Consider the following 25312-nt stretch of genomic DNA (forward strand, 5'->3'; position numbering starts at 1 on the left):
TGTTTTTCTTGGCCACGTATACACCATGAATGAGCTGGACTATTACTTCTAGCTATTATTATTGCAGCCCTTTTCTGCAGTCTAAAAACTGAGTTTGTGTTTCGTGCCTTCAGTCCCAAGAAAAGAATACCGTACGTAAGAACTGAGTGCATGTAAGCATAGTATGTCACCACTAGATGTTGGCTCTTACTCACTGATGCTATAACCTGGAGAGCATAACATGATGATGATGCATTTTTTTTCCAATTATGTTCATTCCATATTAGGTGACAATAAATTTTCATCCCTAAAAAATTTGTGATTACACAACCTACAAATATGTCATCCATGTTCTGCTTAACAGGTCAGGGGTCCACCACACACAGGAAGCAGCTACATGGGTAACAGTGTCTGTTTGGAGGGGACTGGGTGTTGTTTTTATAGGTTATAGAGTCTTGGGAAACTAAACCTACAGAAAGAGCATCATTATAAAAGACTGCAGGGCACACAGGAAGGTAGACATAGCAACAATTAGTACTGTAGTTGTAAATTCTCATAGCTTTATTGGGAAAGCACCAGAGTTCCAAGCACTAATAGAAAGCTTTGAAACTCAAATTGGTATATGTCCAAAAAGCTGGCCAAAGCCTGAAATAACTTCAGCCCAATTTTTTTCAATGGACCTAACTGTGCTCAGAAAAGATAGATTAAATACCGTAGGTAGAGGAATGTTTTTCGCTGTCAGAAGTAGTGTATCTAGTAGTGAAATTTAAGGAGATAGTTCCTGTAAGTTAGTTTGGGTAGAGCTTATACTTGACAACCAGAATATTATTACTAACTGGTTCATTTTACGTACTCCCTGACCTAGATGATACAGTTGCTGAGCAGTTCGAAGAAAGCCTGAGTCTTATTTCCAATAGGTACCGCACTCATATAATTAAGTCGGTGCTGACTTCAATCTACCCTAAATATGTTATGGAAAATACATGTTTCAATCCAGCTGTAGGCATAAAATGTTTGAAATTGTACTCAATGCTTTCTCAGAAAATTATTTCAAACCATTAGTTCAGGAGCCCACTTGAAATATGGGGTGTTCAAAAAGTTTCTCTTCCAATACTAAACTGGTGATCCCTTGATGCCTCAGAACATGTCCTACCAACTGATCCCTTCTTCTTGTCAAGTTGTGCCCAAAACTCCTCTTCTCCCCAATCCTATTCAATACTTCCTCATTAGTTATGTGATCTACCCATCTAATCTTCAACATTCTTCTGTAGCACCACATTTCAAAGGCTTCTTTTCTCTTCTTGTCCAAACTATTTATCGTCCATGTTTCACTTCCATACATGGCTACACTGCATACAAATACATTCAGAAACGACTTCCTGACACTTAAATCTATACTCGATGTTAACAAATTTCTCTTCTTCAGAAATGCTTTCCTTGCCATTGCCAGTCTACATTTTATATCCTCTCTACTTCGACCATCATCAGTTACTTTGCTCCCCAAATAGCAAAACTCCTTTACTACTTTATGTGTCTCATTTCCTAATCCAATTCCCTCAGCATCACTAGACTTAATTCGACTACATTCCATTATCCTTGTTTTGCTTTTGTTGATGTTCATCTTATATCCTCCCTTCAAGACACTGTCCATTCTGTTCAAGTGCTCTTCCAAGTCCTTTGCTGTCTCTGACAGAATTACAATTGCTCAATATACAGGTTGAATAACATCGAGGACAGGCTCAAACCTGTCTCACTCCCTTCCCAACCACTGCTTCCCTTTCATGTCCCTCTACTCTTATAACTGCCATCTGGTTTCTGTACAAATTGTAAATAGCCTTTTGCTCCCTGTATTTTACCCCTGCCCCTTCAGAATTTGAAAGAGATTATTCCAGTCAACATTGTCAAAAGCTTTCTCCAAGTCTACAAATGCTAGAAACGTAAGTTTGCCTTTTCTTAATCTAGCTTCTAAGATAAGTCATAGGGTCAGTATTGCCTCACGTGTTCCCATATTTCTACGGAATCCAAACTGATCTTCCCCGAGGTCGGCTTCTACCAGTTTTTCCATTCGTCTGTACAGAATTTGCGTTAGTATTTTGCAGCCGTGATTTATTAAACTGACAGTTCGGTAATTTTCGCATCTGTCAACACCTGCTTTCTTTGGGATTGGAATTATTATATTCTTCTTGAAGTCTGAGGGTATTTCGCCTGTCTCATACATTTTGCTCACCAGATGGTAGAGTTTTGTCAGGACTGGCTCTCCCAAGGCTGTCAGTAGTTCTAATGGAATGTTGTCTACTCCCGGGGCCTTGTTTTGACTTAGGTCTTTCAGTGCTCTATCAAATTCTTCACACAGTATCATATCTACCATTTCATCTTCAACTACATCCTCTTCCATTTCCATAATATTGTCCTCAAGAACATCGCCCTTGTATAGTCCCTCTATATACTCCTTCCACCTTTCTGCTTTCCCTTCTTTGCTTAGAACTGGGTTTCCATCTGAGCCTTTGATATTCATACAAGTGGTTCTCTTTTCTCCAAAGGTCTCTTTAATTTTCCTGTAGGCAGTATCTATCTTACCCCTAGTGAGGTAAGCCTCTACATCCTTAAACTTTTACCTACTTGATCCTCTGCTGCCTTCACTACTTCATCCCTCAAAGCTACCCATTCTTCTTCTACTGTATTTCTTTCCCCCATTCTTGTCAATTGTTCCTTTATGCTCTTCCTGAAACTCTCTACAACCTCTTGTTCTTTCAGTTTATCCAGGTCCCATCTCCTCAAATTCCCACCTTTTTGCAGTTTCTTCAGTTTTAATCTACAGTTCATAACCAATAGATTGTGGTCAGAGTCCACATCTGCCCCTGGAAATGTCTTACAATTTAAAACCTAGTTCCTAAATCTCTGTCTTACCATTATATAATCTATCTGATATCTTCTACTGTCTCCAGGGTTCTTCCATGTATACAACCTTCTTTCATGATTCCTGAACCAAGTGTTAGCTATGATTAAGTTATGCTCTGCGCAAAATTCTACCAGGCGGCTTTCTCTTTTGTTTCTTAGCCCCAATCCATATTCACCTACTATGTTTCCTTCTCTCCCTTTTCCTACTCTTGAATTCCAATCACCCATCACTATTAAATTTTTGTTTCCCTTCACTACCTGAATAATTTCTTTTATCTCGTCACACATTTCATCAATTTCTTCGTCATCTGCAGAGCTAGTTGGCATATAAACTTGTACTACTGTTGTAGACGTGGGCTTTGTGTCTATCTTGGCCACAATAATGCGTTCACTATGTTGTTTGTAGTAGCTTACCCGAACTCCTATTTTTTTTATTCATTATTAAACCTACTCCTGCATTACCCCTATTTGATTTTGTATTTATAACCCTGTATTCACCTGACCAAAAGTCTTATTTCTCCTGCCACCGAACTTCTCTAATTCCCACTATATCTAACTTTAACCTATCCATTTCCCTTTTTAAATTTTGTAATGTACCTGCCTGATTAAGGGATCTGACATTCCACACTCCAATCCGTAGAACACCAGTTTTCTTTCTCCTGATAGCGATATCCTCTTGAGTAGTCACCATCCGGAGATCCGAAAGGGGGACTATTTTACCCCCGGAATATTTTACCCAAGAGGAAATCATCATCATTTATCCATACAGTAAAGCTGCATGCCCCCATGAAAAATTACGGCCGTAGTTTCCCCTTGCTTTCAGCCGTTCGCAGTACCAGCACAGCAAGGCTGTTTTGGTTAATGTTACGAGGCCAGATCTGTCAGTCATCCAGACTGTTGCCCTTGCAACTACTGAAAAGGCTGCTGCCCCTCTTCAGGAACCATACGTTTGTCTGGCCCCTCAACAGATACCCCTCTGTTGTGGTTGCACCTACGGTACGGCTATCTGTGTCGCTGAGGCACGCAAGCCTCCCCACCAACGGCAAGTTCTATGGTTCATGGGATTACAATTACGAATGGCATAAATTTGAATGATCACTCAGATTATGTCGTGGGTAAAGCAAACCAAACACTGAGATTTGTTGGCAAAACACTAAGAAAGTGCAACAGGACAACTGAAGAGACTACTTAATGCAAGTTTGTATGCTCTCTTCTGGAGTATAGACTATTTGGTGTGGGATGTGCATCAGGTGGGACTGACAGAGCAAATCGAGAAAGTTCAAAGAAGGCCAGCTCATTTAGTATTATCATGAAATAGGGGGTAGAATGCCATAGACATGATTTGTGAATTGGGGGTGGCAATCATTAAAACAGTCATTTCTCATTGTGGCAGGATCTTCTCATGAAATTTCAATCACCAGCTTTCTCCTTTGATTGGTGAAATATTCTGTTGACACCAACCTACATAGGGAGAAATGATCATGACAAAATAGGATAAATCAGTGCTCACACAGAAGGATTTTACTGCTCGTTTTTCCCATACAGTGTTTGAGACTGAAACAGTAGAGATAGTGTGAAGGTGGTTCGATAAACCCTCTTCCAGGCATGTCATTGTGAATTGCAGAGTAATTGTGTAGACATATATAGGCTTAATGTGACTTTACGAAGGTTGTATTTATTCATATAACTCGGTGGTCTCTCTTTCATGATTAATTCAGTTATTTTTAAGAATGAAGACAGTAGTGAAGTTGCACTGTAGTTTTCAGTGCTTGCTGCATTACCTTTCTTTAGTAAATACACAAGTCATGCGTTTCTTCTAGTAATCTGAAAAAATACATAACTAAAGGACTCATTTATTATGTTTGTTAATGGGGCTTGTAAGCTATCTATGCATGCCTTTAGGCCAGAGGCAGGAACTTCATTATGCCTGCTGACATTATTTTTTTAAATTGTTGTATTGTCTTCTTGACTTAAGGCTCGGTAGTGGGCAAGCATCATTTTGCTTGCTGTGTAAGTCATTTTGGGTGCTACATGTGTTTCAGGAGGATATTGCTACAGATTGTCCACAACCCCAGATAAATAGTAATTCACAAAATTTGCTAATTCAGGAGGACTTTCTATCTATCCCCATCTTTGATTTGTATGTTGTTATACTTATCTGCCTTTTCTAGTTTCATGTTACGTTGTAGCAACGAAATAACACACAAAACCGATCCAAGTATCACAAATATGGCTTTATTCATAAACCTCAGAGAAATAACAGAAATAAGCCTATCGTGAATCCACACATTAAGAGACATGGGGTCATTTGGTGTGAATGGTATAGCTAGATGAACGTAGAGTGTGTCAGTCAGTGCTGCTCTGCGCGCATATATATATCCGAGTCACTAACAGTTGGTGAGGTGGAGCCTACGCCACATATGGCCTCCCTTGGCCAGCACATGCTGATACAGCTGGCAGCCGATCCAAACACACAAGCACAGTGACACCACACTTGATGAACTCATCCTCACATGCACTAATAGCTGGTTGCAGCATACCTCTCCCTTGTGCGAAGTGGACACCCTGGCAGTGGGGAGATGCTGGTGGCCCAACGAGAGACATAACTATTGGCTTGAGAGAGGTGGCAGCCAGTGCCGGCAGAGGGGGCAAGATGATGTGCCGGGCAGGCACCGGAGCTTAGGGGCAGAACGTGCATGATCGTGGGCATGTCCGAGGGCGGTGGGCCCATGCCACATACAATGACAGCACCGGAGAGGAGGATGCCATCGCCATCTGTGTCGTCATCAGCAGGCAGGTCTCAAAGGAAATGAGGCTGGACCCACTGACGACATTGGGTGAGGCAGTTATGGTGAGAAGGCAGGTGGAAGGGATTGACTGGAACAGCAGAGTGCGGCAATGGACCCGAGGCTGGAGATGGACCAGAGCCCGGCGCTGGGAAGTTTGAACTCCAGGGCGCCACATGTGGTGGAGGCAGTTAGTGGGACGGGGGGCGCCTCCGCAGCAGTTGATGGTGGGCTCAAGGCAGAGAGGCGAGCTACAGCGATGGGGGTTGCATCTGTGAACTGCTAGCTTCCGGCAGTGAGCAGGGGCACAGCTGATCAAAGTTGTGCGCCACCACCCCAACAGCTGTACAGACACCACAAAGATGGCATCTGTGGTGATGGACAACAGTGGCAAGTATCCACTTTAGGCCAGCAACCAAACCCTTCTGCCCACTCCATTGATCCCATTGTGAAGTGGCTGGACGAACTCAAGCACAGCAGGTGAGGCGCAGGCCACAGAAGGTGGAGGAGCGGGGGACAGGGACACTCTGGGAGCTGCCTGTTGTTGGGCACAATGCTCAAAAGCTGTGACAAAAAGGATATTTTCCCATCAGTTCTTGGCCAAAAAGCATGTCACCTAGCTAACCGTTTAGTGCATAAAACTCTCTAATGGTGCTGGTGGAGAAGACCCAGAATCACACATTGTAATTTGGCTAGAATGTCTACTCTGGGAGGGAGGTCTTCTGTGGACAACATCAAAACACAGTCAGAAACAGAGAGGTGATACCATAAGAAAAAATAGTTGTGCAGGGGATCTGAAGCATGACTTGGAGGTTTATCTGGCCAGGCCTGTTAAACAAACTGAACCACCGGGCAGATAAACAGGTCAGTGGCAAAGGCAGCTGCTATGTGCGATCTTGTAGTTGGGAAACAGTCAACAGTGGCCTCCGCTTCAGTATCGAGATGGAAGAAAAGCAATTCTTCACAATCAGCCGGAATCAAGACCTACATTAAGGCAAGATAAGGCATCCACACTGGCATGTTCAGAGGTAGGTTGAAAATGGGTTTCATAATTATAGACCAGAACAGTGCTCAGCATTGTAGGTGGTGTGCTGCTTTGTCAGACAATGATGTGCAAGTGTTAAACACGGAAACCAAGGGCTTATGTTCAGTAAGAAGGAGAAACTTGGCCTCATAAAAAAAGGCAACAGGTCATTCAGAATCATTGGTATATCGGTGTGCAAGGACCCCACCGAGGTCGTACCATGAGGCATCAGTCGCCGAAACTGTGCTGGTCTGGAGAGAATGTAGCTAAACAAAGTGGCGAGAGTAGTTTATTTCAACATCTGAAAAGTACGTTCACAATCAGGGGTGGGCCAATGTGGCCAACCCTGGCAGGAATATATGGTAGGAGACTGGAAGAGGGGGCAAGGCACAGATGTAACTGTGGAGATGAGGTCTGGCAGAGGGCAAACACCATGCCATGAGACCTTGAACACAAATTTTTCAAGTGATTGGCCATAGAGGAAGCCGTGACAACAGTATCATCCAGATAATTTATGCAACCTGGGACAGGCATAGTCAGATGCTCTAAAAATCATTGGAAAATAACAGGGGCACTTGTCTCACCAAAAGGAAGGTACAAATGTGGGTAGAAACCAAGAGGAGTATTCAAAACCATAACTCGCTGAGACTCGTTGCCCACAACAACCTGCAGCTGCATTTGAGAGAACCTGATATTTTCGCCAACAGTTCCTCCTGGCATGAGAGAGGATATGTATCCACAGTCGACTCCGCATTGACAATGTTACTGAAGTTTCGCAGAAGGCATCCAAACCATAACCAGTGGAGACGACTAGTCACTAGTTATAACAGGTTGCACCACCCCTCGAGATTGAAGTCAGCCCAATTCTGCTTTCACTTGATCTTCTTGGCAACAGGAATAGGATGTGCACGACAAAAATGAGGCTGAGCTATGGATTTAAAAGAAATATGAGCAGAAAAAATGTTTACACATCTTCTGAAATCACCTCAGACAGTGTATGCAGTTGAGAATACAGTATGTGATCGGATGCAAGGTGAAATGTGTCGGTTATAGAAAATCCAAATGCCTGAAATGCATTAATCTGAAACTAGTTCTGAATGCTGGCATCAGCAGCCATCAAAAATGTAATGGAGCAAACCACAGACTTGTAAGAGGCAGATGCCATAAATTTTCCCAACAGTACAATGTTCTGTTTGTTATAAATGACCAACTTCCACATGACAGGTGTCAACAGTGGTGAGCCTAAACTCCCATAGGTTTCAGAATTCGGTAGTGTCCTTGCAGCTCCGGTGTCGACCTGTAGCTGGAGCACTTGTTGAAAAACACTTAACTCAATAATCAGCTTGGAAGAAGTCACAGGTGTTGGAGTCACTTTTTATGTCCATAACGTGAGCAAACTAAGGCAAACAACACATGAGGGTGATGTGGCCTTTCTTCTGGCAGGCAGTACAAGTAGCTCAGCACTTACGACATGCCAGATGTTCTCATTAGACAAAACAGAAAGGACTAGATGGAAACAGAATGCTAATGCTGATGCTGTGACAGTTGCAGCCACTTGGGCCGGCCTTGGTCTGCTCAGAGCTGGGCCCACATGTTTACCGCCACCTCCTCATGCAAGCTATCTGTCGTCGTAGTGCGGACGTCTTGTGACACCGCTACCACATTGCCCCGTGCTTCAGTTTGATCACTTGCTGCCCAAGAAACTTCAGAAGATTGTGCTGTTTGCAAAAACTTCTGTGAATGGGACATTTCTTTCTTTCTTCTTCTTCTTCTTCTTCTTCTTCTTCATCTTCATCTTTTTTGTGCAGAGTAAAGCCGTCTGGCGCACTTACTTATCCAGAGCAAAAAAGATAATTTAGTCATGGACCAAAGAGTCTGTGTAAGATTTGTTATAGGCATCAGTAACGAATTGACACTTACAGCTAAGGCTGTGAAGTTCAGCTGCCCCTGCCCTGAATGACTGGTTTGGTTTCTTGTGGCATTGGTAGAATTCAACTCGCACCACTATTACATGCATTCATTTGTGATGGTAGTAGGACAATAAACTACATATGTGATCAAAAGTAAGAGCTGCCAGTCCTTTAAAGGGGCAAGCTCACACAGTAATTGATGTATTTTAGGAAGAATCCGCAAGAGGAAGAAAGCTTTGCACAAATTTGAGTCTGTCACACTGAAATCCAAAAATTGCTGTCCTAGTCTTTCTTTTTCGTAAGCCTCCCAATCCTCAGCTTATTCATGATAGGAGGAAAAGTGGGGTATTGGACTGAGGGAATGGTACCATATCTGTTAGAAGAAAATGACAAAGTAGTCAGTGCCAAAGTAAGCTGTTCAGTCAGGGCTGGTAACAGGGTGTCCATAATGATTAACTTGATGAAATCACACTTGGAGACTGCACTTGAGCAAACCATTCCTACTCATCGCCAATCGTATAGTAACCAAGTAATATACAAAACCAATCCAAGTAACACAAATATGGCTTTCTTCAGAAACATCTGAACAATAGCAGAAATAATCCTCTTGTGAATCCACAGACAGAACAACTGGTGTGAATGGTCAACTTCGTGAACACAGAGTGAGTCAGTCAGTGGTGCCTCACGCATATACATGTGTGTGTGTTTCACCGACAGACAGCGCAGTGGAGACTGCACCATGCACACAGCTCCCACAGATGGTCTCCAGCAGCCAGCCTGCACTGATACAGCTGGTGGCCAATTCACACACACACATGCACCACACACCCTAGTAGCAGGATGCAATGTGTATGACATCCCAAACTACTTTACTTTTACTTTCCACATTGTGTATTATTTTGTCATTCACTCCTTTGGCTTTGATATTTCTTAACTTTCACTCTTACTTGCATTCTGATCTCTTCCTTTTCGTTTTGGTTCATACACCAGCGGCATGTGGTACAAAGGGTTAATAGTAAGTTGAATATAGAACGCTTTTGCTTAATTTTGAAATATACCCCTTACCCTTTGGTAGAAGATCTTTACTTGTTGTATTACTTTCTCATTTTCTTCAGCTATCTTGCCATCATTTGTGACCATTCGTCCGAAGAACTTATACTTTTGACCACTTCCAAAAATTTTCCATTCAGTTTCGTACCATCCCTTCCTTCCTCCTTCCACTCTGTCATCACTATTGTTTTGCTTTTCTCTGTGCTGCCTTTAATTTTAGATGTGATTTTTTTCTCCTCCTTGTATTAACTGTGTCATCTTACTTCTATTCTACTTTCAGCTAATAACGTTATTCTTCTTTCAGGTAATTTGTCTTCAGGAAGTTCAGGAGGATCACTGGGATCCATTTTATGTAAATGAACTCTCAAAACTAGGTATAAACACGCTTTCCATTATTACTACTCTTTCTATTTAGTTTTCATAGTTCAGGAATAGTAATAAGTGGTAGTGAGCATTATTTACAAGCAGGTGAAGCTTTTATGAGGTTGTCACAATCTCTAAATAATAGAAAATCACAGTAGTAGTACAATAATAATTGATAGCATTCACCTGTATTTCCGTCCTACATATCTCAGCAAAGGCTAGTAGAAATCTTTGGGTAACAGAAGAAATATTCAATTTAATTGATGAAAGGAGAAGATATAAAAATGCAGTAAATGAAGCAGGCAAAAAGGAATACAAACGTCTCAAAAATGAGATCGACAGGAAGTGCAAAATGGCTAAGCAGAGATGGCTAGAGGACAAATGTAAGGATGTAGAGGCTTATCTCACTAGGGGTAAGATAGATACTGCCTACAGGAATATTAGAGAGACCTTTGGAGAAAAGAGAACCACTCGTATGAATATCAAGAGCTCAGATGGAAACCCAGTTCTAAGCAAAGAAGGAAAAGCAGAAAGGTGGAAGGAGTATATAGAGGGTCTATACAAGGGTGATGTACTTGAGGACAATATTATGGAAATGGAAGAGGATGTAGATGAAGATGAAATGGGAGATACGATAATACTGCGTGAAGAGTTTGACGGAGCACTGAAAGATGTGAGTTGAAACAAAGCTCCAGGAGTAGACAACATTCCATTAGAACTACGGACAGCCTTGGGAGAGCCAGTCCTGACAAAACTCTACCATCTGGTGCGCAAGATGTATGAGACAGGCGAAATACCCTCAGACTTCAAGAAGAATATAATAATTCCAATCCCAAAGAAAGCAGGTGTTGACAGATGCGAAAATTACCGAACTATCAGTTTAATAAGTCACGGCAGCAAAATACTAACGCGAATTCTGTACAGACGAATGGAAAAACTAGTAGAAGCCAATCTCGGGGAAGATCAGTTTGGATTCCATAGAAATATCGGAACACGTGAGGCAGTACTGACCCTACGACTTATCTTAGAAGCTAGATTAAGGAAAGGCTAGGAACGTCCTAGCATTTGTAGACTTAGTAAAAGCTTTTGACAATGTTGACTGGAATACTCTTTCAAATTCTGAAGGTGGCAGGGGTAAAATACATGGAGCGAATTGCTATTTACAATTTGTACAGAAACCAGATGGCAGTTATAAGAGTAGAGGGGCATGAAAGGGAAGCAGTGGTTGGGAAGGGAATGAGACAGGGTTGTAGCCTCTCCCCGATGTTATTCAATCTGTATATTGAGCAAACAGTGAAGGAAACAAAAGAAAAATTCGGAGTAAGTATTAAAATCCATGGAGAAGGAATAAAAACTTTGAGGTTCGCCGATGACATTGTAATTCTGTCAGAGACAGCAAAGGACTAGGAAGAGCAGTTGAACTGAATGGATAGTGTCTTGAAAGGAGGATATAAGATGAACATCAACAAAAGCAAAACAAGGATAATGGAATGTAGTCGAATTAAGTCGAGTGATGCTGAGGGAATTGGATTAGGAAATGACACACATAAAGTAGTAAAGGAGTTTCGCTATTTGGGGAGCAAAGTAACTGATGATGGTCGAAGTAGAGAGGATATAAAATGTAGACTGGCAATGGCAAGGAAAGCATTTCTGAAGAAGAGAAATTTGTTAACATCGAGTACAGATTTAAGGGTCAGGAAGTCATTTCTGAAAGTATTTGTATGGAGTGTAGCCATGTATGGAAGTGAAACATGGACGATAAATAGTTTGGGGAAGAAGAGAATAGAAGCTTTTGAAATGTGGTGCTACAGAAGAATGCTGAAGATTAGATGGGTAGATCACATAACTAATGAGGAAGTATTGAATAGGATTGGGGAGAAGAGAAGTTTGTGGCACAACTTGACTAGAAGAAGGGATCGGTTGGTAGGACATGTTCTGAGGCATCAAGGGATCACCAGTTTAGTATTGGAAGGCAGCGTGGAGGGTAAAAATCGTAGAGGGAGACCAAGACATGAATACACTAAGCAGATTTAGAAGGATGTAGGTTGCAATAGGTACTGGGAGATGAAGAAGCTTGCACAGGATAGAGTAGCATGGAGAGCTGCATCAAACCAGTCTCAAGATTGAAGACCATAACAACACCAACAACATATCTCAGCAACATATTTCGGGAAACAATGCTGTCATCGTCAGGTTGTAAAAACTTAACTCATTACGTTAAAACACTAAGAAGATTACAAACACAATTGTGGCCTTCATAAAATAAAACGGAATTAAAACACATTGGAGTGCGGGTCCTTGTCATACATTAAAATTGTTGACTTCTCTCAGTAGCCATCCCATCTCACGTTGCACACTACACCAGGCAATGTCCCGCTGATCTACTATGGGCTCCTAGTGTGTCAAGTGGACACTTCTACAGAAGTCTAGGGGTGGTTGTGTACTGATATTTCCACGCTATTACCACATAAGTGCAGCTGTTTTCTGAACCACAATGCTGTTCGATTGGTCCCCTACTTTTCCTTGTTTCCTAAGTTTTGTGATCATCAGCCTCTAGCTGTTTCATGAAATATACGTTGCAGATTTATAATAAAAAAATTCTACGAACCCATTAAGAAATCTCATTCTGTTGTCTTTCATATTTGACTTTAGAATATTGCAGTGGTTCAATTCATGACTAGCACTCACCAGATCTTCCAGCCAGTAGAGTTTCCTCCTTTTCTGTGTCAAGATTTCCAGTCATCCTCTATTCCCTTAAGAGGATGGCCTGTTTCATATGCATGATTCACAGCAGCTGATCTGTCATAGTAACTTAATCAGAATGCATCTTTGTGTTCCTTGTTTCTGACTGAAAATATTCTTCCTGTCTATCTTTGCATCACAGGATGTGCATTGAGTTTTATGAACTCCTGTTCAAACTGTCTTAGACATTATGCTTCGGGCTGTAACTCACTAGGCTATTTGTTTTTAATGTTATTCTGTCTCCCTTCCTTTGCGCTCATTGGCATATTAGCTGCCCGGTGCACCAAACTGCAGAAGACAATGGATGGCATGAATAATTAATATCAAGCTGGCCATTTAACAAAGAAATCGCGAAGGAAATGATTGCGCTCACTAAAATGACTACTGAAGTTGCTAAAGTAAATTATAATGAAATCGATCCTGTCAGCCATAAGTTGCTAAAAGGGATAAGTGAACCAATGACAAGCATAAGGCTAAAGCCAGCCTGATAATCATAAAATCCATAAATAAAAAGTGTATAGCAGATAAGAGGAATCCATTCGTAATATTAAAGGTGGAGGAGTACATTGTGAAAACATTTCTGAAATCCCAAAGCATTTAACAGCAGACTTAACCTAAACTAAAAAATAGTCAAACTTCTTTTGTTTAGGCAATAATTTACAGCATGAATATATTTTAGAAAATGCAAAGTTAACATGAATTTTCTAAAATTAAAATGCATTTTCTGAAGAAAAAAATAAACGTATTAATTTCCTCTAACAGATGCTGAAAAAAAGAATGCTTAATTATAAACCCAACTGTGCCTAAATTAAGAACACAACTGAAAATACGTTAGGCTCACCGTCCAACTCGTGCAGTAGTGAACTGTAGAAACAGCCCAGCCTATAACATAACTATCTTGCTCAACAACAGTCTTAAAAAACACTATTCAGTGCATAGTAGTATGGCTTTGTTAACAAAATTGAGGAGAAACCAGTCAGTCATTTTTGCCATTTGATTTCACTGAATATTGACACTTTGCCGTCCACACGTCTCGTACAAATTTACTCACTTGGCACTGGTAGTGCTAATTCGGATTACTTGGCTTGTCGCCGGCTGTTCTTGACATTATCAAGAGATTATAAATTTTTATGATTTACTAATGTCATCCTTAGTTCTCGTAAGTTCTTAACTCTGTTCCCCTACTTCCATGAAATTTCGAAGATATACATACGTAAACAAATACAAAATTTGTTTCATATATTTGTTTATTTGCATTGGCTTTCGTACTTAGTATTTCTCTTTCATATGATATGCAGCAAAACAGTCTCCAAGATGTAACGCAACTCCACACGGCTTGCACATTAAGTTTGTGTGGTTTTTTTGCATACATGGCAGTTTCTTCAGTTTCGTTTATCATTTTGGAAATATGTAGGCCTATTAGTTGGTGTTGCTTTAAGTGACCGGAAAGTCTGTCAACCGGATCATGAGACATACGCAATGTAGTGGCAACCTCCAAGTTTTGCTCCGCGCATTCGTCGTAAATAATTATATTGTCTCTTTCATCTGTGACGATGAAAGGGCACAAGTACTTGTAAAACCAAAAATCATGGTGACCTGTGTAACTTATTGTTACCTAAACCAAACACCCACAGAACGCAAAAGATACTAAAGTGCTGTCGCCTGCCGCTGCACGATACTATGCACACCACTGTGGTGTCGCTGGCCATGGACCGCTATTTCGCACATGATACCACTGTGGTGTCGCTGGACGGCAGAATGTTAAGAATCTATTTTGTAACATTTTATTAAAGAAAATGTTGATATAATTGGAAGAAATTTCCAAAATACAGTAAAATTTCAAGACAAGAAACCATCAAATTCATTGAACTTTTACAGCTGATTACAAGTTTCAACTATTTCACTTTTAATCATAAGTTTTTATGTTCAAAACAATCATTTAGCCATAGAGTCCAGCATTTCAGGAAGTGTGGACACATTTTCATGAATGATCAAGAAGTTTCAAAGTCCGACTGTGCCATTATAGATAAAATTGGTCATTATAAACATTACATAGACAATACCTTGTTGCCTTTGACAGTTCTGAGAAAGATATTGAAGGGTTAGTAAAAATGTTCAACATGCGTATAGTATGAGTTTACTGTGGAGCATGAAATTAACAGCAGTGTTTAGTTCCTCAATTCGAACATTAAAAGGCAGGCAATAAGCACACATTTACTATTTATACAAAACCAACAACAACTAACGCTGTGATTCCTAAGGATTCATGCCGTCCACAGGATTATGAAGGAGCAGCATTCTGCTGATTAGTGCACAGAGCAGTCAATATGCTGGTGAGCAGGAAGAATAGAGAGACAGAACTAATTATCGCAAGAGTGTGATTAAAAGTGGGTGTAAAATAAATATTGCTATATTGCTAATAAGTTGCTATGCAATGATAATAAGAACAGAATGAATCAGCTTAATGAAGAAGAAATATTATGCAAGAGTTTGGAACAGATCGTAAACCTTTTCCAACCGCATGGTACTAAAATATTGTTGCAAACAAATAATTTAGTGATGTATAACTGAAAGCATGATATACAGGGTGTGAGTCAAAAGTTTCAATACTTAACTCAGAACTAGAAATTTATTGGATATTTAAGTACAGTGGGCTAAAATTCTTCAAAATATGATCCTTCAGCGTCAACACAATGCCGGCAGCGCATCTTCCACCGTTTGTAGTCCTTCTGGAAGGCCTCGGGCGTCATGCTGTCGATGGCTCTCTTCGAAGCCTGCTGGATGGCGTCGATGTAGTTGAATCGCTTCCCTTTTAGGCCTGTTTTGATTCAGGGGAAAAGGAAAAAATCACTTGGAGCCAAGCCGAGGCTTTACGGTGGCTGTGGCAGTGTTGTCACGTTGAACTTGACCAAAACTTCGGCGGAGAACCCAATTGCCCTTGATCGCCAGGCAGACGCAGCGAACTCAATTCCTCAAGCAGCGGAGCACTCCAGTGTAAAAGTCACCTGCGACAGTCTCTCCACATTTTGATCCGTTCAGCTTGATGATTGCCTCCCAGAGTGGTCATCGCCTTCAACATTCCCGCGGCCATCTTTGAAACGATTGTGCCACATGAAAACTATTGCAAGGGACACGGCTTCTTCCTTAAAGGCCTCTTGAATCAAACTGAGAGTCTCTGTGGCAGTTTGGTTCAGTCGCATGCAAAACTTAATCGCAAAACTCTGCTCCAAGTGCTGCTCCATTTTCGCCTTTCCCACTTTTTGACCGAGGTCAATGACACGCACTCACGCTGCAAGTGATGCGGACTCTCCAGAGTTCCGGAGGTAACTGCCGCCGCATCAGCTCATTCCCTGAGACCCCCCACTACTTCCCCCACTCGGCGGAACCAGTCCGCATGCTCCCCTACTCAGAAATGAATCAGTCTTGAAACTTCTTAATTACATCTTGTAGGTGAAAAGATAGAGAAGTTCAAAGGTTGAGAGTTCTTAAAATTAGACTTGCATCCTGTCATGCAAAGTACAGGACGGTTACCATTAAACTTTTGGTACTCGAGACATTGTAGACGGGAAACTATTTACCATATGAGTACCCAAATTTATATGAAAGCATTGTTAGTAGTGTTAGTGTTGTGACTTGCTGTTAGATGCCAATACTGGTACACTGACATAGGGTTTAAATACAGGCATCAGCATGCATTACAGTTGCAGTCAGTCAACATTGGTCTCGACGAGGAAAGCAGGACTTTACTCATAAAGCTGTTTAATCAAGACAACAGCAAGAGTGTTGCTGCTCTTCACAAGTATCGATGCATTAAAGCTATAGAGAGAGGTCTTCCTTCCGTATGAGGGTTGAAGAAAGTGATTCGGAAGTCTTAATTGCAAGGCGATTTAGGAATTGTGCCTGGGAAAGGTGGACAGGTTGGTCCAAACATTCTTTAAGAAATTATTGTTGCCATAGCTGAGAGTACTGGATGTGATGTACGGTCTTCAAGCAGTGCATAAGCTGTGTCACAACAGCTGAATATTTCATTTACCACCATTTAGAAAGTGCTTTGAACACTCTCTAGTACAGTTCCAGGCTGTTGCGAATGCACATATTCGTTACATTGAGCAGCGTTTGTAGCTTGGAATATAAACATGGTAAGCAGTTAACAAATGTTACCCTCTCATGAGAAAATTAAAATGGTTTTTCTTTCAGTGGTTTATTTGTTATTTCTCTTCTGCATGTCCTATAAATGTTTTCACCAAGTTTTATTCTCCTATGGTCATTCATTTGTCGCGGATCCGCTCTCCAGTAGAAAAAGTTTGACTGTAACCACCGTGTATACAGGACAGACTGGAAGAACATTTTTGGTTAGATACAAGGAACATAAAGATGCATTCATGTTAAGTAATTATGACAAATCAGCTTTTGCAAATCATGTAAACAAAACAGGCTGCTCCCTTAAGGGAGTAGGCACGACATTGAAATCTTGAATGTAGAAAAGAAAGGGGTGAAACAAGACTCACTGGAAGAACTAGATTGCTATTCATGAAGAGAACCATCACTATACGCTGAAATTGCAGGTGAAAGACAACAGGTAGAAGTATTTTAATTATAAATGTGCGACACCCGTTTGATGAAATATGTAGAAGTTGATGATCATAGACTTGCGAAATGAGAAGAAGTAGACGGCCAATAGAACACAACAGATGCACTTGTGCAGAAATACCTTGGACGTCTCAGTACACAGCCACTCCTGGATGTCTGCAGAAGTGTCAAACTGACACTCTTGGAGCTCATAGCAGATCAGCAGAACGTGTCCTGGCAATATATGCAGTTTGGGATGGAATGGCTGCTGACAGAAGACAATACTTGTAATGTAAGATGAGGACTCACAGTCAAAGTATTTTTATTTTGTTTACTGAACACCACTGTTGTGTTGGTAGACTTTTTGTGTTAATTTCAGGAGTTAAGTTTCTGAGAACATTATCTTTCAAAATGCGTTGTTGAGCTGTATGTAGAACAGAAATTTGAGTGAATGCCCCCAGTTATTACTGTAAAAATATAACAACCATAACCTCACATCTGTAGTGGTTAACATTAAATAGAAAATTAATTTTTCAGGGAAGAAAACTCACCTTGTGAAAGGGATTCCACATGTTTTGACTGGATCATGCCTGATAATTTTTTACTTTCTTGTTATATACTTGATTAAACCATAGCATTTTGTAAGTAGCTCGCATGTATAACCCATTTCCATGCCTTTGCTTATATCTGTTGTAATTATTATTATTTATTATTATTATTATTATTTATTATTATTATTATTATTATTATTATTATTATTATTATTATTGATTTGCTTGTCTTAGGGAGGTCATAGATTAAGTTTTGCAGAAATTCTTTAGTTTCGTGAAATGTAGTATAGACCAAATGTTTTGTGTGTGCAGAGAGAACATAATTAGCACATTTTATGGAAACCTTCCATAGTCTTTCAGTTACATAAATGACAAGTACAGCGTGTTCCATTTATCTGATGACCTCCTGCCCAGGGTGCTGCAGGCCGGCCACAAAAGCAATGCCTGCCAGCCGAATGAGTCTCACGAGACCACACTATGCCCCCGCCCTTTTTTATATAGCCTGAAGGCTGCACAGACATACGCACCTTGCTGGCAAGTGTCATCCGAGCAGTGAAACAGGCATCACAAGTGTAATAGTGAAGTTTGTAAGCGCAACAGTGATGAACGAATTATTCAATTCCACAACGAGTGTTTATTTACAATTCGTATGTGCTTACAGAGTCCGCTCGTACTGTTCAGAGGTTGTTTGAACAGAAGTTTCCAGTTGTTCATGTTCAGAGTCTTGATGCAGATAAATTTCATGAAATGAGAAGTGTTCAAACAAGAACCGTAAATGACGATGTACAGTGCTCACAGAAGCTCGTCTCGAAGACATTGCTTACCAACTATAAAATTCCCCTAAAAAGTCTCTTAGCTGTCTTTCACAACAAACACAAATATCATTCACTTCTGTACAAAGAGGTCCTAAGCTCCTTGGGCCAAGGCCCTGTAAAGTATCACAAAACTATCGACACTGAAGAGCAGAGAGACCTGACGTGCTTCATGAGGAACTTATTCATGATCAGAAGAAAGGGGTATGGTGCGCAGTTAGTGGTGATAGAATAATAGTCTTTTTTTTAACGACACAGGTGCAAAACATTTTGTGACTATTTTTTAATGAACTGAGTGAAAGAAAACGAAGTTTCACATTTTTTTAACAGGATTCGGCAAGGGCTCATATGGCCATTGTTTCTTTCCAGGCAGTTCATGATGTGGCCGATGAAAGAGTGATTAGTAACAATATGTGGCCCACTAGAAGTCCTGATTTACCTCCCTGTGATTTTTATTTGCGAGGTTCTCTTTAGGACGAAGTGCACACCACATATACTCACATGATAGAGGAAATCAAGGATAAGATCCGTGAATCAATTCATTCAATATCTCGTAGAGAACTGCATCATGTGATTAATAATTTCTTGAGTAGATGTCAGAAATGCGGGGAAAATAATGGAAGGTGGTTCCAGCATCACCTTCCGTGACACAGCTGAGTACAAAATTTATTTGCTTACATTTTATGTGGTCATGTCGTACTGCAGCAGTAGACGGGTGACACGGCATCTGATCGGCGGGCAGTGGAGCGCTCACTGCCCGGCATCTACTGTGCCACACAGGCGGCCATCAGATAAATGAAAGACACTGTATAATAGGAAATGTAGATGGAAAGTAACTAAACTGTGGGAAATGAAATTTTGTTTTCTGAATTGCAAAATGTCTTAATAATATCTCGGTGCATTGTAAAGGCAAATTACAGCTTTTCATGGGGTATACTTCTCCTAAGAGACAATAAATTTGCTCATATAATTCATGCTGGCTACTGAATTAACTTGTAATACACTTTCACAGCCTTTCAGAAAGTTGCAATAGTGGCACTAGCAAAGTAATAATTTCCATTACCAGGTTATAAGGGTCTGTACAAGAAACGAACAGGGGCCCGAGTGGATGGTGTTGCCCTGTGGTACCGCTCATCGCTTTTTCGTGTGGACATTTGGAGTGCTGTTGAGTTCAACATTCCCGGGGAACCTTACCTGGATCGTGACAATGTTGCTATAGTAGCCAGATTGGTTCCTACGATACCTGGTTGGCAGCATTTGGCAGTCGTAGTAGCCACCACTCACCTGCTGTACAACACTCGCCGCCACGACATAAAACTGGCTCAGACCCAATTGCTGTTAGCAGAGTGTGAGTCGCTGGCGTATCGCTCAGATGCCGCCAGGTGAGAGGCTGTGGGTATTGGTTTCTCTCTAGAGTTCTTTGCAACTTTTGTAATTTAGTCTGTAGGTTATGAGACAGATCTGTTCCTAGCAAACCAATATTGCTGTACAAATATAATTGAAGCAGTTTGGGGTAAAAAATACATGCAGCTCTGAACTGCTATAAGTTCATATTTTAATATTTCATTATCTCATGTCCAGTACTTATTTCTCATTCTGATCATTTGAGAAGCCATGTCATAAACATTTTCCCCATTGTCATAATACAGAATCCCTTTTTTGTATGTAAATTGTAGGTTCCTTTCTCCTTTGCTGCTAAAGGTTCAAAATGCTGGGATTATTGCTAAAAGTAATCAATATCTACACTGCACAGTTATTGAGGTGAATAAAACAGATGTATGGTGCATAGGAGAGCTGCTTAACTTGCATCAGTGAACGGGCATATGAATCATTTATGCCAACAGACATTTTAATGTTACTAAAGATACTTGAAACATGTGTTGTCCTAAAGTGCTCATTTATGAATGTATGAACTCGCAAGAACCCTACCAGGCAGAGAATAGGGGAAGGTTTTTAAATTGTGCAAACAGCATCGCAGGTCTCTTTGGCAGTGGAAACACTATACAATTGATATCAGAGGAAGTAGAAAATAAATACAAGATACCAGGTGCTATCCAAAATTTTCGGGACTGGTGCTGCCATTTGTTGAAAACCTTATCTTTGGGCTAATGCTCACCATCATCCTCGAAGTAGTTCCCATCCGCACATACACACTGATCCCAGCACTTCTGCCACTGGCCAAACGTTTTCTGGAAGTCCTGTTCTTTGATGGTGTTTTATCATTGCCAGCGATGCTTCTTGAATCCTCTCTAGAATGTCGAACGACGACCTTTCAACTTGAGTTACAGTTTTTCGAATAACACAAAGTCGCAAGGTGCCAAACCTGGCGAGTACGGTGGGTGGTGTACAACCGACATGTTGTTTGTTCCTGGTGAGCTAGGACGCGTGACAGGGTTTGTCATGATGTAGCAGCCAGTTTCCTTGACGCCAAAGTTTGGGCCGTCGCCGCCGCACATTTTCACGGAGCTGTCGCAAAACGTCACAGTAGTATGTGGAATTCACTGTTTGGTTGGGTGGGACAAGTTCTTTGTGCACAATTCCCTTGGTATAAAAGAAAACCATGATCATGCTCTTCACTTTTCTCTTCACCTGTCTCACTTTTTTGGGTATTGGAGAACCCGGGCTCTTCCACTCAAACACACGCATACGGCTCATGCTCTGTCCCCCAAACACTTGAATCATTGCAAGGGTCTCCGTAGCACTTTACCCAAGATGTGCACAGAATTTGATACACACGCACTGTTCTGTTCGCGGATCCTTCGTAAAATTGCCACACACCAAACTCAGAGTATTACAGAAATCACTGTGGATACGCAACACGTTCTCCCAGCTGAATGCCACTCCTAAAACTGACTCATCAGATATGGAGCTCTCGCCACGTAGCGGTGCAACGATCTACTACTCCTACTCTCCAGATGGCAGCACCAGTCCCGAAAATTTTGGATTCCACCTCGTACAATATGCAACAGTCGCATACACTGATGGGCCAAAACATTATGACACCTACTTACTAGCTTGTTTATCCATCTTTGGAATAAAATACTTCACTGATTCTGCATATCGGGAATCCGACAAATTGTTGGTAGCCTTGTGAAGGTACGTGGGATTAGATGTCTGTGGACAGGCCACGTAATTCATGTAAATAATGCCACAGCCTGTTGTGCACTCATTTTAGATTAACATATGTTTTGGAAAGTTGATTTGTATGCAGGGTAATGGTGCTTGATGGTGAGCCACATGGGTTTCCATAGGATGTACATCAGCCGAATTTTGCTCACCAAGACATCAACATGAGTTCACCATAATGCTCCTCAAACCACTGGAGCACAGTGCTGACTCCGAGACATGGACAGTTAAACTGTTGAAAGATGACATCACCATCAAGGAAGACACCAAGGATGAAACAATTCAGGTGGTTTGCAGCTGTCAGTGTGTCCCGGTTTACTACCACTGGTCCCATGGAAGTGGAGGAGAATGTCTTCCATAGCATAATACTGCTCCATGGCACACTACACGTTTTGAGCCGCTATTCACCTCGATGATGGTGTTTGTCGAGGTCACCATCAACCCTGTGTAGCAAAAATGTGATTCACCAAAGGGCCGACACGTTTCCATTGATCAATGGTCGAAGCCTTTTGGTCCTTTGCTCACTGCAGTCATCATTGATGATGTCGTTGGGTCAGCATGTGGACAAGTAGAGATGGTCTGCTGCAGAGCTCCATGTTCAGCAGTGTAAGATGAATGGTGTGTTCCAAAACACTTGTGCATACACCAGCATTGTGCTCTTTCAGCATAGATGCCATGAATCATCATCAAATTTCACAGACCACACAAGCCTCTGAACCTCACATTCTGTGAAGAGTCCAACCATTTAGCACTTAGTGGTAGTTTCACTGACCCCCTACCTCTGTCCGTAGATGCTGACAACAGTAGCATGTGAAAATTCGATCAACTTTGCTGTTTTCAAGGTACTCATTCACAGGCTCTGCATAATAATAATCTGCCCTTAGTCAGAGTCGCTTATCTCAGTGGATTTTCCCATTTGCAGCCCATATCTTCTCTAGGGTGCTCCCTGTCTGTGTCTGCTCCACTTACATACTTTACTTACCATGTCACATGCAGTGACATAAAGTTTTGACTTGTCACTGTATGTGTACTAAGAGTGTCTTTGAGAAGTAAGACTCAAAAATGTATATGGTTACTAGAATAATTCCAAATTTGTCATTACTTGCTACTGCAATATAAAACTAGTTAAACCAAATCCAATGTAAGTTGCAGTAAGCGATGTCATAATTTGCAAAGACTAACTGTAGATGAATTAAGAAAATTTTAAGCAGTGACCTGTCATCGTGTCATGAAAATGACTACATTTACTTTAGGTTCTCAGAAAATTATTCAGGAAAAATAACTTTTGAAAGAAATATTTGCCTCTTTTTATATTGGCTGCCTACTAACTTGATGCAGTAAGAAGTGTCACTGAGTGTGTGTAATTTTTCATTCTAGTTTTTATTAAAGGCTGCTTAGTTTATGTAAATTGCTCCACACCACAGATAAATCAGTTACTGCAAACACATAGAAACATTACATACTTTCAGAATCATTTTAAAACTTTTATGATGTCACATCATACAAGGAAATAAAATTTAATCCATTTTCGTTGTCTTTGACTATCCCTTTCCTCGTGAACTGTGACCCCCAAAGGCCCGACAAATAAATAGAAAACCTGAAAGACCAAAGCTGGTTGCTGGCCAGATTTCTGTCACATAAACTTTGGACATAACTTAGCAAGCCCTGATAAAGTTGACTAAAATTTTATATTTGTTAGAGAGCAGAAATCCTTGATTACTTACATGGGTCACAATAATGTTACAATCCCTTCAGAGAGAGAGGAGGAGGGTAGGTTGCTTGTTGAGGCAAAATAATTGATAGTGTGCATTGTCTGGGGCATCTGCCACACCACCATTATGTTAGGCACATCAAGACAGATGGTGCTCTTTTTGGATGGGCATTCCTTTCTTCAGGGGCTTGTGGGATCAAATATGAAACTTTGCTTTAAAAACATTTTCAGTAAAAAGAGTGTACTGCTGGCAAAAATTAACACTCATCAAATCAAATGAGATTGAAAAGACAGTCCTCCTCTATCAAAGACAGAATGATTGTAAGTAACATGACATAGTTGTGTCAGAAGTATATGATAAAGAAAAGGGGGGGGGGGGGGGGGGGTGGATGGCTAAGAGAAGTTGTCCCACTTATATACCCAAAAAGCTTTGAATGGGATAGCGAGTTATCTTCCAGGGATGCTGAGATTCTTTCTTTGTTGTTTGCAGGTGGATGACACTGACACATGAAAATTACTGGGAAAATAGCTCTACCTGGAGCCTCATCCCGGTGTTTACCCTGAAAAACTATCCATCCATTGCTTTTGGGAAATAGATTTAATGTGGTGGCAGCTGTCTACATAGAAGAGAAATACACTGTGACTGGGCCAGATATCTCATGAGATTAGCATCAAAAGAAAAAATAAGTACAACAGATCTGTTCGAGCGTGATTGGGGGGGGTGGGAAGCAAATGGCACTATGGATGGCCGACTAGATGACACTGCCTTAAGTCAAATTGATAGAAACTGCATTTTTTTAAAATTGCTACTCCCATATTTTATTATTCGTTTGGTACGTAAACAAATATGAATGTTTGATTTGGAACATTTGTTTTGTTTCGTGATAGATGGCGCTATAATATTCCAACACTTGTAATACGCCCCACCCATTTAGATGAACAGTTGGTAACAGTGTGGTTTTGTAAATTAAAACACAAAAAGTAGTTATGTTTGGATTTTATTTCTTTTGTTCCAATGTGATGCATTTACTTTTGTGGCCTTATCATGCTGTTACTGTATGAGCAACTGTAATAAAATCATTAGTGTAATAAATGCTCAAAATTATATCCTTCAGCTTCAGTGCATTTGGCAATACGCGTAACAAAATTCCTCTCAACAGCGAGTAGATCGCACATGCATTGACAATGCGCTTACACATGTTTTCAGGCATTGTTGGTGGATCACAATAACAAATATCTTTCAATTTTACCAAAGAAAGAAGTCGGAGGTGTAAGGTGTAGTGAACATGCAGGCCATGGTATGGTGCTTCTACGACAAGTCTACTTGTCATAACATATTCTATTTAATACCAATTCAATTGCACACATGCTATGTGCCAGGAATCCATTATATTGAAAGTACATCACCGTTCTGTCACTAAGTGAAACATCTTTTACTAGAATCGGTAAAATATTAATTAAGAAATCAGCATACATTGCATTGATAAAATAAGGTCCAATTAGATGTCCTCCCATAATTCCACACCATACATTAACCTGCCAGGGTCACTAGTGTTCCACTTGCCACAGCCATCATGGATTTACCGTTGCCCAGCAGTGCATACTGTGCTGGTTTATGTTACCTCTGTTTGTGAATGATGCTTCGTCACAAAATAAAATTCTTGAAAAAAAGCCTGTTATCGTCTCGTAATTTATCTGGTGCGCAGTGGCAAAAATTTACACAGCATTCAAAATCATCGCCATGCAATTCCTGGTGCATAGAAATATGGTAAGGATGAAATGTATGATGAT

At 40.8% G+C, this 25312-nt stretch overlaps 1 protein-coding gene across 4 annotated transcripts in view; it reads left to right on the forward strand.

Moving 5' to 3' along the window:
• The window catches only part of LOC124711639 (protein angel homolog 2), a 167728-nt gene that overhangs the window by 70152 nt on the left and 72264 nt on the right, over window positions 1-25312 (forward strand). For all 4 annotated transcript variants that reach the window (XM_047241826.1, XM_047241827.1, XM_047241825.1 and 1 more), the window contains 2 exons: window positions 9952-10021; window positions 19751-20066. In XM_047241826.1, coding sequence (XP_047097782.1) covers window positions 9952-10021; window positions 19751-20066 — 386 coding nt within the window. The remainder of the gene's footprint in view (window positions 1-9951; window positions 10022-19750; window positions 20067-25312) is intronic.

Source organism: Schistocerca piceifrons, chromosome 8, assembly GCF_021461385.2.
Source record: "Schistocerca piceifrons isolate TAMUIC-IGC-003096 chromosome 8, iqSchPice1.1, whole genome shotgun sequence".
Lineage (NCBI taxonomy): Eukaryota > Metazoa > Arthropoda > Insecta > Orthoptera > Acrididae > Schistocerca > Schistocerca piceifrons.